Source organism: Staurois parvus, unplaced genomic scaffold (assembly GCF_062004578.1).
Source record: "Staurois parvus isolate SC_StPar_1 unplaced genomic scaffold, SC_StPar_1.0 ptg001447l, whole genome shotgun sequence".
NCBI classification, from domain to species: domain Eukaryota; kingdom Metazoa; phylum Chordata; class Amphibia; order Anura; family Ranidae; genus Staurois; species Staurois parvus.
Window position 1 is genome coordinate 165376 of NW_028319243.1, and position 12565 is coordinate 177940.

The 12565-nt window shown below is 47.0% G+C and overlaps 2 protein-coding genes across 2 annotated transcripts in view; one reads left to right on the top strand and one right to left on the bottom strand.

Moving 5' to 3' along the window:
• XPNPEP2 (X-prolyl aminopeptidase 2) overlaps positions 1 to 12565 on the bottom strand; it is a 128425-nt gene that overhangs the window by 88735 nt on the left and 27125 nt on the right. The window contains exons 4-5 of the mRNA XM_089662247.1: positions 11117 to 11180; positions 450 to 554 (exon numbers count right to left, since the gene is read on the bottom strand). Of these exons, the coding sequence (XP_089518373.1) occupies positions 450 to 554; positions 11117 to 11180 (169 nt within the window). The remainder of the gene's footprint in view (positions 1 to 449; positions 555 to 11116; positions 11181 to 12565) is intronic.
• Positions 1 to 12565, top strand: part of LOC149435928 (uncharacterized) — a 118013-nt gene that overhangs the window by 36905 nt on the left and 68543 nt on the right. The gene's annotated exons all lie outside the window — the stretch shown is intronic.

Sequence of the window (12565 nt, forward strand, 5' to 3'; positions counted from 1 at the left end):
TAATCCAGTGGCAACCTGTGAAGCTCTGGTGACCTCCATGCCCAAGAGGGTTAAGGCAGTGCTGGAAAATAATGGCGGCCACACAAAATATTGACACTTTGGGCAAAATTTGGACCTTGTCACTTAGGGGTGGACTCACTGTTGTTGCTCGTGGATTAGACATTAATGGCGGTGTGTTGAGTTATTTTGAGGGGACAGAAAATTTACATGTTATACAAACTGTACACTGACTACGTCACATTGTTGCAAAGTGTCATTTCTTCAGTGTTGTCACATGAAAAGAGAGAATCAAATATTTACAAAAATGTGAGGGGTGGACTCACTTCTGGGAGATACTGTATATGTATATATATATACATATACATTGTATTCAGTCCGGGGGAGGGGTGGACTCACTTGTGGGAGATACTGTAATTGCAATAATTTTTATGGCAGAAGTAAAAGCTGACCGGATTTTTGCAACTCCCAATTGCAGTCCATCTGACGCTCGGCCTGGGTCCAGTAACGACTGTCGGTGAACAAGGCTGCTCTTGTCATTGTGACCACCGCATCCCCTAAAATGAAAAAAAAAATCATATTATATTTTATGCTATGGAAGTGTATGTGTAGTCAAAACTTTTTACATTTTTGAATAGAGTAGGAAAGTGTTATAACCCCTGCCAGGTTATTCCCTGCTGTCTGTGCACCATTGTGGAAATTTCCCTTCACTTCCTGTTGCAAAGATCCAGCGGAAAGTTAGAGGAAATCAGGTGGATTCTCCTCTTAAACAATTCTCTCAGTTGAAAGAGTTTCCCCGCTCATCTCTTATTCTAGGGGGGACGCTATGATTTTAGATTTCCTCTCTCTTTCTCCCTTTCTTAATGAACAGTCTTTGCAAAATGTGTCTAAAAAATGTTTTCGTATTAATTATGACCAGGGCTTTTATTCAGCAGGAACGCGGGGGAGCGCAGACCCGGCACCTCCCGCACTGAATGTATGTAATCACAAGGGGTGCCGAGATGTGCTACAGGGTCTATTGTTGCTGGCTGCTGGGGGACCTATTGTCCAGAGAGAATCAGTTGTTGCTGGGAGAGAAACTGGGAGAGTGCCTGTTGTTGCTGGTTGATGGAGGATCTATTGATGCTGGCTGCTGGGAGATCTATAGTTGCTAGAAGGGTCTATTGTTGCTGGAGGGTTTATTGTGGTTGGAGGAGTCTGTTGTTGCTGGTTGATGGAGGATCTATTGATTCTGGCTGCTGGGAGATCTATTTATGCTGGCTGCTGGGAAATCTATTGTTGCTAGAGGGGTCTGTTGTGGATGTAGGGGTTTATTGTGGCTGGACTGGGTTATTGTTGCTGGTTCATGGAGGATCTATTGATATTGGCTGCTGGGAGATGTATTTGCGTGGGCTGTTGGGAAATCTGTTGTTGATAGAGGGGCCTATTGTTGCTGGAGGGGTCTGTTGTTGCTGGTTGATGGAGGATCTATTGATGCTGGTTGCTGGGAGATCTATTGATGCTGGCTGCTGGGAGATCTATTGATGCTGGCTGCTTGGAGATCTATTGTTGCTAGAGGGGTCTATTGTGTCTGTAGGGTTTATTGTGGCTGGATGGGTATATTGTTACTGGTTGATGGAGGATCTATTGATGCTGGCTGCTGGGAGATCTACTTATGCGGGCTGTTGGGAAATCTATTGATGATAGAGGGGTCTATTGTTGCTGGAAGGTTTTATTGTGGCTGGAGGGCTCTGTTGTTGCTGGTTGATGGAGGATCTATTGATGCGGGCTGTTGGGAGATCTATTTGTGCTGGTTGCTGGGAGATCTATGGTTGATAGAAGGGTCTACTGTGGCTGTAGGGGTTTATTGTGGCTGGAAGGGTCTGTTGTTTTTTGTTGATGAAGAATCTATTGATGCTGGCTGCTGGGAGATCTATTTATGCTGCCTGTTGGGAAATCTATTGTTGCTGGAGGAGTCTACTGTTGCTGGAGGGGCTTATTGTGGCTGGAGGGATCTGTTGTTGCTGGTTGATGGAGGAACTACTTATCCTGGCTGCTGGGAGATCTATTTATGCGGGCTGGTGGGAATCTATTGTTGATAGGGGGGTCTATTGTTCCTGGAGGAGTTTATTGTGGCTTGAGGGATCAGTTGTTGCTGGGAGAGAAACTGGGAGGGGTCTGTTGTTGCTGGTTGATGGAGGATCTATTGATGCGGGCTGCTGGAAGATCTATTTATGCTGGCTGCTGGGAGACCTATTGTTGCTAGAGGGGTCTATTGTGGCTGGAGGAGTCTGTTGTTGCTGGTTGATGGAGGATCTATTGATGCTGGCTGCTGGGAGATCTATTTATGCTGGCTGTTGGGAAATCTATTGTTGATAGAGGGGTCTATTGTGGCTGTAGGGGTTTATTGTGGCTGGAGGGTGCCTGTTGTTGCTGATTGATGGAGTACTATTAATTCTGGCTGCTGAGAGATCTATTTATGCGGGCTGTTGGGAAATCTATTGTTGATAGAGGGGTCTATTTTTTCTGAAGGGGTTTATTATGGCTGGAGGGGTCTGTTGTTGCTGGTTGATGGAGGATCAATTGATGCTGGCTGCTGGGAGATCTATTTATGCGGGCTGTTGGGAAATCTATTGTTGATAGGGGGGTCTATTGCTGCTAGAGGAGTTTATTGTGGCTCGAGGGATCTGTTGTTGCTGGGAGAGATACTGGGAGGGTGCCTGTTGTTGCTGGTTGATGGAGGATCTATTGATGCTGGCTGCTGGAAGATCTATTTATACTGGCTTCTGGGAGATCTATTGTTGCTAGAGGGGTCTATTGTGGCTGAAGGGGTATGTTGTTGCTGGTTAATGGAGGATCTATTGATGTGGGCTGCTGGGAGATCTATTGTTGCTAGAGGTGTCTGTTGTGGCTAGAGGGTTCTGTTGTTGCTGGTTGATGGAGGAACTACTGATGCTGGCTGCTGGGATATATATTGTTGCTAGAGGGGTCTATTATGGCTGGAGGGGTTTATTGTGGCTGGAGGGTTCTATTGTTGCTGGTTGATTGGGGAATCTCTTGATGCTGGCTGCTGGGAGATCCATTGATGATACATCATCAGTAGCTGGCTGCATCCAGAAGGAGCAGCCAGCTGAAGAGGACCAAACGGCTGGTGCGGGATCTGATGTATGTCATCAGAACAGTGGACTGCAGAGGGACAATGCTGGATTCACTGTGCCAGTAAGTATCTGTCTGGAAGAGAACAAAGTACTACAGGAAAGAGGGGGAAACAAATGGCTGGGAGTTGAGTACCACTTTGGGTCATCAAGCCAAAAAATACAACCTGATGGATGGACTGATAATTTAGAGTCCAGAGCTTCACATCTACTTTTCCATGAACTTGGTATAGTCTGGGCCTGTTTTATACTTGTTTGGCTTCTATCCTCTTCATGGTGGAATGGTTTCTTTATCGTGACCATTGTGATTGCCTCTCCTAGCAGGCACATGGTCGGGAGTCACCATCTCTTGGCTCCCCATCAGAAGCCTTGTCCAAGATCTGTGAGAGCTTGCAGTGTGCTGGGAATGCGCTCAGACTGGCGTGGATGCCTATGTGCGGCGGCTGGGCGTTAAAGTCCACTTTTCCTGGCACTGCATATATGCGTTACGCAGTCAGAGGTTCACACAGAGATAATGACATTTCTAACACGAGTTAACAGACCTAATGTTACCCCAAGTAATGTTGTTAATTTAATTCTCATTTTTTGCATATCTTATACAGTATCTGAGCATTTTCATGGTCAGAATTGACGATCGGCATGTTTGTTCCAGGATCAATGATGTAATGGAACTGTTCAGATGAACTCTAGATGCACATAGACTTCAATTTCATCCTCTGCGATCACATCAGATAACTTTGTTAAAGATGAACATTCTTCTTTAAGTTACAGAAGAATTCCAGCCATTTATATAAACCCATGACCATAAACCGGTAATTCTCTCTTATGATCGTCAATCATTTACCAACTTTCTTCTGAACTGGAGAAAATATTTATGAAGAGTGCAAAGTCAATTAAAAAAGATTCTCTGAGAGATAAAATGAAGACGAATAATTTATAACATGATTTCTCACCTGGCCAGTAAGTCTGTTATTGTGAAACTTCTTTCAACCCCTTGCCTACCAGGCACTTATACCAGACCAAGCTGACCAGCAAAAGTCTGAGCCGTCTTCAACCACTTGCCTACCGGGCACTTATACCAGACCAAGCTGACCAGCAAAGGTCTGAGCCGTCTTCAACCACTTGCCTACCGGGCACTTATACCAGACCAAGCTGACCAGCAAAAGTCTGAGCCGTCTTCAACCCCTTGCCTACCGGGCACTTATACCAGACCAAGCTGACCAGCAAAAGTCGGAGCCTTCTTCAACCCCTTGCCTACCGGGCACTTATATCAGACCAAGCTGACCAGCAAAAGTCCGAGCCGTCTTCAACCCCTTGCCTACCGGGCACTTATACCAGACCAAGCTGACCAGCAAAAGTCTGAGCCGTCTTCAACCCCTTGCCTACCGGGCACTTATACCAGACCAAGCTGACCAGCAAAAGTCTGAGCCGTCTTCAACCCCTTGCCTACCGGGCACTTATACCAGACCAAGCTGACCAGCAAAAGTCGGAGCCGTCTTCAACCCCTTGCCTACCGGGCACTTATACCAGACCAAGCTGACCAGCAAAAGTCCGAGCCGTCTTCAACCCCTTGCCTACCGGGCACTTATACCAGACCAAGCCGACCAGCAAAAGTCGGAGCCGTCTTCAACCACTTGCCTACCAGTCACTTATACCAGACCAAGCCGACCAGCAAAAGTCTGAGCCGTCTTCAACCACTTGCCTACAGTGCACTTATACCCCCTTCCTGCCCAGGACAATTTTCAGCTTTCGGCGCTGTCACACTTTGAATGACAATTGCGCGGTGATGCAACACTGTACCCATATGAAATGTTTATCAATTTTTTGAAACAGACAGAGCTTTCTTTTGGTAGTATTTAATCACCTCTGGGATTTTTTATTTTTTGCTAAACAAACCAAAAACAATTGAAAATTTTGAAAAAAAAAGTTTTTTCTTAGTTTTTGTTATTAAATTTTGTAAAGAAGTGATTTTTCTCCTTCACTGATGTGCGCTAATGAGGCTGCACTAATGGGCACTGATAGGCTGCACCGATGGGCACTGATAGGTGGCACTGATGGGCACTGAGGCGGAGGCACTGGTAGGTGGCACTGATGGGCATTGACAGGCATCACTGATGGGTACTGAAAGGCAGCACTCACATATGGCAAATCCGACACAGCGAACACTTTTCTCCTGTGCTGGGAATGGACTCTGAGGAAGAGGCTGTGCCCTCAAACCGCGTTAGCCAGTTGATCATCCAGGGTTCCATTGTATGGACTCAGCTGCTGTTTGGATCGAACTTCTTGTTCGGTGTGATATGCCTGTGTTTTTATGTCCATTGTGAGTATGATACTTACTTTGTTCTTTCAATAAATACTTTTAAACGATAATGCACTAGGTCAGTGCGCCCTCTTTTTGTTTTTCCATTTGCAAGCACTCATATATGGCACTGACTGGCACTGATAAGTGGCACAGACTGGCACTGTTAGGTGACACTGATGGGCACTGATAGGCAGCACTGACTGGCTCTGATAGGTGACACTGATTGGCAGCACTGATAGGTGGCACTAACTGGCATTGACAGGTGGCACTGACTGGCACTGATAGGTGGCACTGAAAGGCAGCTCAGATGGGCACTGATATGTGGCATTGATGTGGCACTGATTGGCACTGGCAGGTGGCATTGATGAGTACTGACAGCTGGCATTGATGGACACGTACAGGTGGCACTGCTGAGGCTACACTGATCATTAGGCCACACTGATCACCAGTGCCCTGATGATCAGTGTACGTGTTCCCTCTGAGGAATGGTGATTACCGGCTCTCCTCTCTTCTCCTCTGTCAGCGTGACAGCTCGTGAGGAGAGAAATGGCATTTACATGTGATCAGCTGTGATTGGACACAGCTGATCACATGACCGAGCCAACATATTTGGCTCTTTCCATTGATCGGTGATCCGCTGTGTCCGAGGGACACAGAGCACCACCAATCACCACACTGCGCGCCCCCGGAGCCATGCATGCGCGGTTAGAGTGGGAGAAAGTCATATGACATCCTGCCAGAACGAGAGAACCGCCTTGCGCCCGTCATTTTCTTATATGGAGGGCGGGAGGCAGTTAAGGAGGGGTAAAAGGGGCAGCTGCCCTGGGTTCAGTCCTTGTTGTAGGGCCGAAAGAAGCTGCTCCATACTTGCTAACTGTACTGGTTTACATTCCCTTGTCCCTTGAAGTCTTTGTCCGGGGCTGTGTCAGATATCTCAGTGTGAAGTGCTGTCACTTGCTGGCCAGCTCTGTCCTGTTGCCATGTACAGATGAATCAGGTGTGCAGACCATCAGCATTCACATGGAAAGAGTGGCTGCTATGTGGCATTCATATGTAAATAGTGGTGGCATTCATATGTATATTATGCCCCCCCCCCCTGAGGTTCCAGACAGCTCCTCTTTTAGTGGTCAGCATAAATTCCCCATACACAGGTGGCCAGTGTAGAAATGTATTGGTTGTTGGTGTAAAATCCCCCATTATATTGGTTTTCAGTGTAAACTGTTCATTACATTGGTGGCCAGTGTAAAGTTCCCTTTACATTGGTGTAAATACAGAATTGCCCTTACACTGGTGGTCAGTGTAAATCCCCTTACATTGGTCATCAGTTTTAATCCCCCCTAAAATTGGTGGTCAATGTAGAAATGTCACCTCCCATCCCCATCCAGCACTGCCACTGATCCCATCCACCCCAAGCACTGCCATTGACTCCAACCCCCCATCAGCAATGTCATTCATCCCATCTTCCCCACCACTACCACTGATTCCACCCCATCCCACCTCCACTGCCACTGATCCCATCCACCCCAAGCACTGCGAATGATCCCAATCCCCTATCAGCACTGTCATTCATCCCATCTTCCCCACCACTACCACTGATTCCACTCCATTCCACCACCACTGCCACTGAACCCATCCCCCCCACCACTGCCACTGATCCCATAAACCCTCCCTGCAGCACTGCCACTGATCACACCCTCCCGCCCAGCACTGCCATTGATCTCAGGAGTCCTAGGAATTTTCTGTCTATAGGTGGGTCCCCTAACCTTCTCAGTCCATGGTGTGCAGGCAGTGAGGAGATGATGTGCTGTAACCTTCAGCAACCAATCAGTGAGACATAATCAATTGCTGTAACCTCTAGCAACCAGAAAGTGGTAATAATGTGCAGTAACCTCTAACAACCAATCAGTGAGTGGTAATAATGTGCAGTAACCTCAAACAACCAATCAGTGAGTGGTAATGATGTGCAGTAACCTCTAACAACCAATCAGTGAGTGTTAATGATGTGCAGTAACCTCTAACAACCAATCCGTGAGTGGTAATAATGTACAGTAACCTCTAGCAACCAATCAGTGTGCTGTGATGATGTGCAGTAACCTCTAGCAACCAATCAGCATGCAGAAATCATGTGCTGTAACCTCCAGCAACTAATCAGGAAACTGTAATGTGTGCTATAACCTCTAGTAACTAGTCAGTGAGAGGTAATGATATGCTGTAACCTCCGGTAATCAATTGCAATTGCTGCCTGATCTGCTGCAGTAAACCGATTTTAAGTTTATCAGCTATTTATTGTATATCTCAGAGCAGATGGACAGCTAAATTGCATGGGGGGGGGGGCAAAAAAATGTTTGCCCATGGCCCAATCACTATTAAGGACGGCCCTGCAAAGAGTCAGTTTAGAGGAATTCACCGCTGACGGGGGTGCTTACGATGGCCAGATTTTATTCATTTATGTAACACCTTTATCTCTTGTCAGAGAGCAGCAACCTTAACGGATTTTACGAAACATAATAAATGCACATTTTTGCAGGTAAAAAAATGTCCATTCATTATTTTTTGTTTACGGAGCCTCAAAAGCAGATCGCTGGTGCCATGCAGGTCTCCTGCAGACCCGTCGCTGTATCTGTGTGCCCGTACATCCCGTACAGGCAAGCAGATACCTACTGACAGGAAGACTCAATGAACTACCACAGCACTCCACCAGGGGCGGACTGACAACTCATGGGGCCCCCGGGCAATAGGGGATCATGGGGCCCCTGTGTCCTTGCCCAAACTCAAAAAAATCCTATGAAAAAGGGACCAGGGGCATCTCATGGGGCCCCCTACTGACCCTGGGCCCTTGGGCAGTGCCCGAGTTTCCAAATGGTCAGCCCGCCCCTGCACTCCACAGCGCCTTGGGAGTTCATTGAGAACTACAAGCTGATAGGCGTAAAGGCTGCCGGGACTTGTAGTTTTCTCATTCACAGAATACAGACGGGGGAGCGGGGGCCGTTCCTTTCAAAACAAGTTACATGTTAACCCTGAATATGGGTGTAACATGTAACAGGTTATGAAAGGTAAACATCCTTTAAGCTGGGTTGTGTTGCCAGCTATACTGTACTGCCAAAAGTATTGGCCCCGCCCTCCAAATCATGTGATTCAGGTATTCCAATCCCCTCCATGGCCACAGGTGTATACAATCATCACCTAGGCATGCAGATGGCTTCTACAAACATTGGGGAAAGAATGGGTCGCTCTCAGGAGCTCAGTGACTCCAAGCGTGGTCCCGTGATAGGTGGCCCCCTGTGCAATAAGTCCATCCGTGACATTTCCTGGCTACTAAATATTCCACGCTCAACTGTTAGTGGGATTATAACAAAGTGGAAGCAACTGGGAACAACAGCAACTCAGCCACCAAGTGGTAGGCCACGTCACATGACAGAGCGGGGTCAGCGCATGCTGAAGCACACAGTGCGCAGAAGTCACCAACTGTCTGCAGAGTCAATAGCTAAAGACCTCCAAACTTGGTGTGGCCTTCAGATGAGCCCAACACCAGTGTGTAGAGAGCTTCATGGAATGGGTTTCCATGGCCGAGCAGCTGCATCCAAGCCTTACATCACCAAGTGCAATGCAAAGCGTTGGATGCCGTGGTGTAAAGCACGCCACCACTGGATTCTAGAGCAGCGGAGATGTGTTCTCTGTAGTGACCAATCACGCTTCTTTGTCTGGCAATCCGATGGACGTAGATACAAAGATAACACCTCCTGCTCTCTAGGAATCGAGGAACCTCAAAACAATTCCACCAGTGCAGCTCTACAATAAGGCTGGGGAAGCCCGACTGATACTGTGAAGTGAAGCAAAAAGAAAGAACGCACCAACCTTGCGCATTACCTCAGTAATTCAGTGATTTTAATAAATAAAATATATATACTCACAAACAAGAATGTAAAACAAGCGTTACAGATCCTCAAAGGAACTGGGGAGTGTAGAGCCAGTGTGAGTCAAGTCACGAGGGTAGACTCAAAGTCAGGCTGATGCGTTTCGAAGGGAGACCCTTCTTCATCAGAGCTCTCCCTTCGAAACGCGTCAACCTCACTTTGAGAGTCTACCCTCATGACTTGACTCACACTGGCTCTACACTCCCTAGTTCCTTTGAGGATCTGTAATGCTTTTTTTACATCCTTGTTTGTGAGTATATATATTTTATTTATTAAAATCACTGAATTACTCAGGTAATGCGCAAGGTTGGTGCCCTCTTACTTTTTGCTTCACTTCACAGAATTCGATGGACGTGTCTGGTTTTGGCAGTTGCCAGGAGAACGGTACTTGCCTGACTGCATTGTGCCAAGTGTAAAGTTTGGTGGAGGGGGGATTATGGTGTGGGGTTGTTTATCAGAGGTTGGGCTTGGCCCCCTAGTTCCAGTGAAGGGAACTCTTAAGGCGTCAGCATACCAAGACATTTTGGACAATTTCATGCTCCCAACTTTGTGGGAAGAGTTTGGGGATGGCCCCTTCCTGTTCCAAAATGACTGCTCACTAGTGCACAAAGCAAAGTCCATAAAGACATGGAGGAGCAAGTTTGGGGTTCAGGAACTTGACTGTCCTGCACAGAGTCCTGACCTCAACCCCATAGAACTCCTCTAAGATGAATTAGAGTGGAGACTGCAAGCCAGGCCTTCTCGTCCAACATCAGTGCCTGAACTCACAAACGGGCGGACTGACAACTCATAGGGCAATAGGGGATCATGGGGTCCCTGTATCCTTCCCGAAGCTCAAAAAAGCCTATGAAAAACGTACCAGGGGCATCTCATGGGGCCCCCTACTGACACCTGGCCCTCGGGCAGTGCCCGAGTTTCCAAATGGTCAGTCTGCCCCTGTTCACAAATATACTTCTGGAAGAATGGTCCAACCTTCCCATAGACACCCTCCTAAACCTTGTGGATGACCTTCCCAGAAGAGTTGAAGCTGTTATAGCTGCAAAGGGCGGAGCCAACTCAATATTGAACCCTACGGACTAAGACTGGGGTGCCATTAAAGTTCATGTGGAAAATACTTTTGGCAATATAGTGTATGTTGAATAAATTGACATACCAGTGACGTCATTGGAGTGTGACCTTCTCTGTTTGTAGCCTTTAAAACATCAATTACTATCTCAAAGGTTTAGCCACCACTTATACTGTCAATTATTGAAAGTGGACCTTCATCCTAAAAACTAACTGTTTGTATCTGGCTCCAGTCCCCACAATTGGATATGTTTTGTTCTTTGATTTCTTTTCTTTTTTTTTTGCACTTCCTTCTTTCTTGCCTAGTATAATGTTGTGTCTGATCCAGGCTGAAGGTCTCTGCATGGCCTTCAGTACCCTCATACGCAAAGCTGCTGCATGGCTCTGCCAGGCCCTGAAGATCACATAGAACCCTTTGACCAGGGGTGGACTGACCATTCAGACACTCGGGCACTAGCCGAGGGCCGGGGTCAGTAGGGGGCCCCATGAGATGCCCCTGGTACCTTTCATGGGCTTTTTTTGGGAGTGGTTTGAGTGTGGGTGAGGACACAGGGGCCCCATGATCCCCTATTGCCCGGGGGCCCCATGAGTTGTCAGTCTACCCTTGCCTTTGACACATCTGTGCATGCTCAGGACAATCAAAGATGGCAGCATGCACATGTACATACACTTCATAGCAGGAAAGCTATGTTGTGGATCGTTACCTGCAGATCCAGTGAAGCCGGTCATCCACTGCCTTCGTTTTTCCCGGTCGGCGATGTATTCCCCCTATGTACAGGACACAAAGAGGTTGATTTTCTAAAGGAGTAGAATTTGTTCACTGCAAAGTGAATGTTAGTAAATACGGTGAAGCTGTGTTCAGTTGCGCAGCATTTTTCCTAACACATGATTGGTTGAAGTGAACAGCTTTATCCTATTAACTGAACTGGGTGAACATTCTCTTCGTGAACAGTCTGTACTTCTTTAGTAAATCCACCCCACAGAGAGGTTAAAAGAACGTTTCAATTTTAATTTTTAAGTAAACTTCTTGAGTGGGAAAATAATTAAATTTTCTGTTGTTTTCCTTTTACTCTTTTGACACCATTGGGGAGATTTATCCTCACTTCCTACCCCTGCGACCCTAATAGAAATAAACAAGGAGGGTTCATTTATCACCAGGGCCAATAGGCAGGAACAGCTATACCAACAAGCAAGCTCTAAACCAACCAACGTGTTGGTATGCTGATGTCTTAGGAGTTCCCTTCACTGGAACTAGGGGGCCAAGCCCAACCCCTGAAAAAGAACCCCACACCATAATCTCCCCTCCACCAAAACTTTACACTTGGTTTTAAACACCTGTGGCCATGAAGGTGATTGGAACACCTGAATCCAATGACTTGGAGGGATGTCCCAATACTTTTGGCATTATAGTGCATGTTGGGGGCTCAACACCCCAAGTAGTCAGGGCTTTGAAGTCAGAAGAGAAAACCAACACATGTTGGAGGCTCAGCAATTCCTTCTTCAGGGCTAAGAAATCCAAAGAGAAAGCCAACACATGTCAAGGGCTCAATACCCCCTTCATCAGGGCTTGGAAGTCAGAAGAGAAAACCAACAAGTGTTGGAGGCTCAGCAATTCCTTTGTCAGGGCTAAGAAATCCAAAGAGAAAGCCAACACATATCAGGGGCTCAATACCCCCTTCATCAGGGCTTGGAAGTCAGAAGAGAAAGCCAACATGAGTTGGGGGCTCAGCAATGCCTTTGTCAGGGCTAAGAAATACAAAGAGAAAGCCAACACATGTCAGGGGCTCAATACCCCCTTCATCAGGGCTTGGAAGTCAGAAGAGAAAGCCAACATGAGTTGGGGGCTCAGCAATGCCTTTGTCAGGGCTAAGAAATACAAAGAGAAAGCCAACACATGTCAGGGGCTCAATACCCCCTTCATCAGGGCTTGGAAGTCAGAATAGTTTCAGTTGGCAACAGAAAGGAGGACAGAACAGACTCTGGACTTTCTGCTTCTCAGTTCCACCCCCAGCTTCCTCCTGGCAGCAGCACAAGGCTCTGTAATTTAAGGGATGGAAGGGGACTCTTGATGGTTGGGGAGGGGGGCTCCTGATATCTGGTGTAAGGGGGGGGTGCTCTGGATATCTAGTCTTACTGACACAACCAGCCCTTTT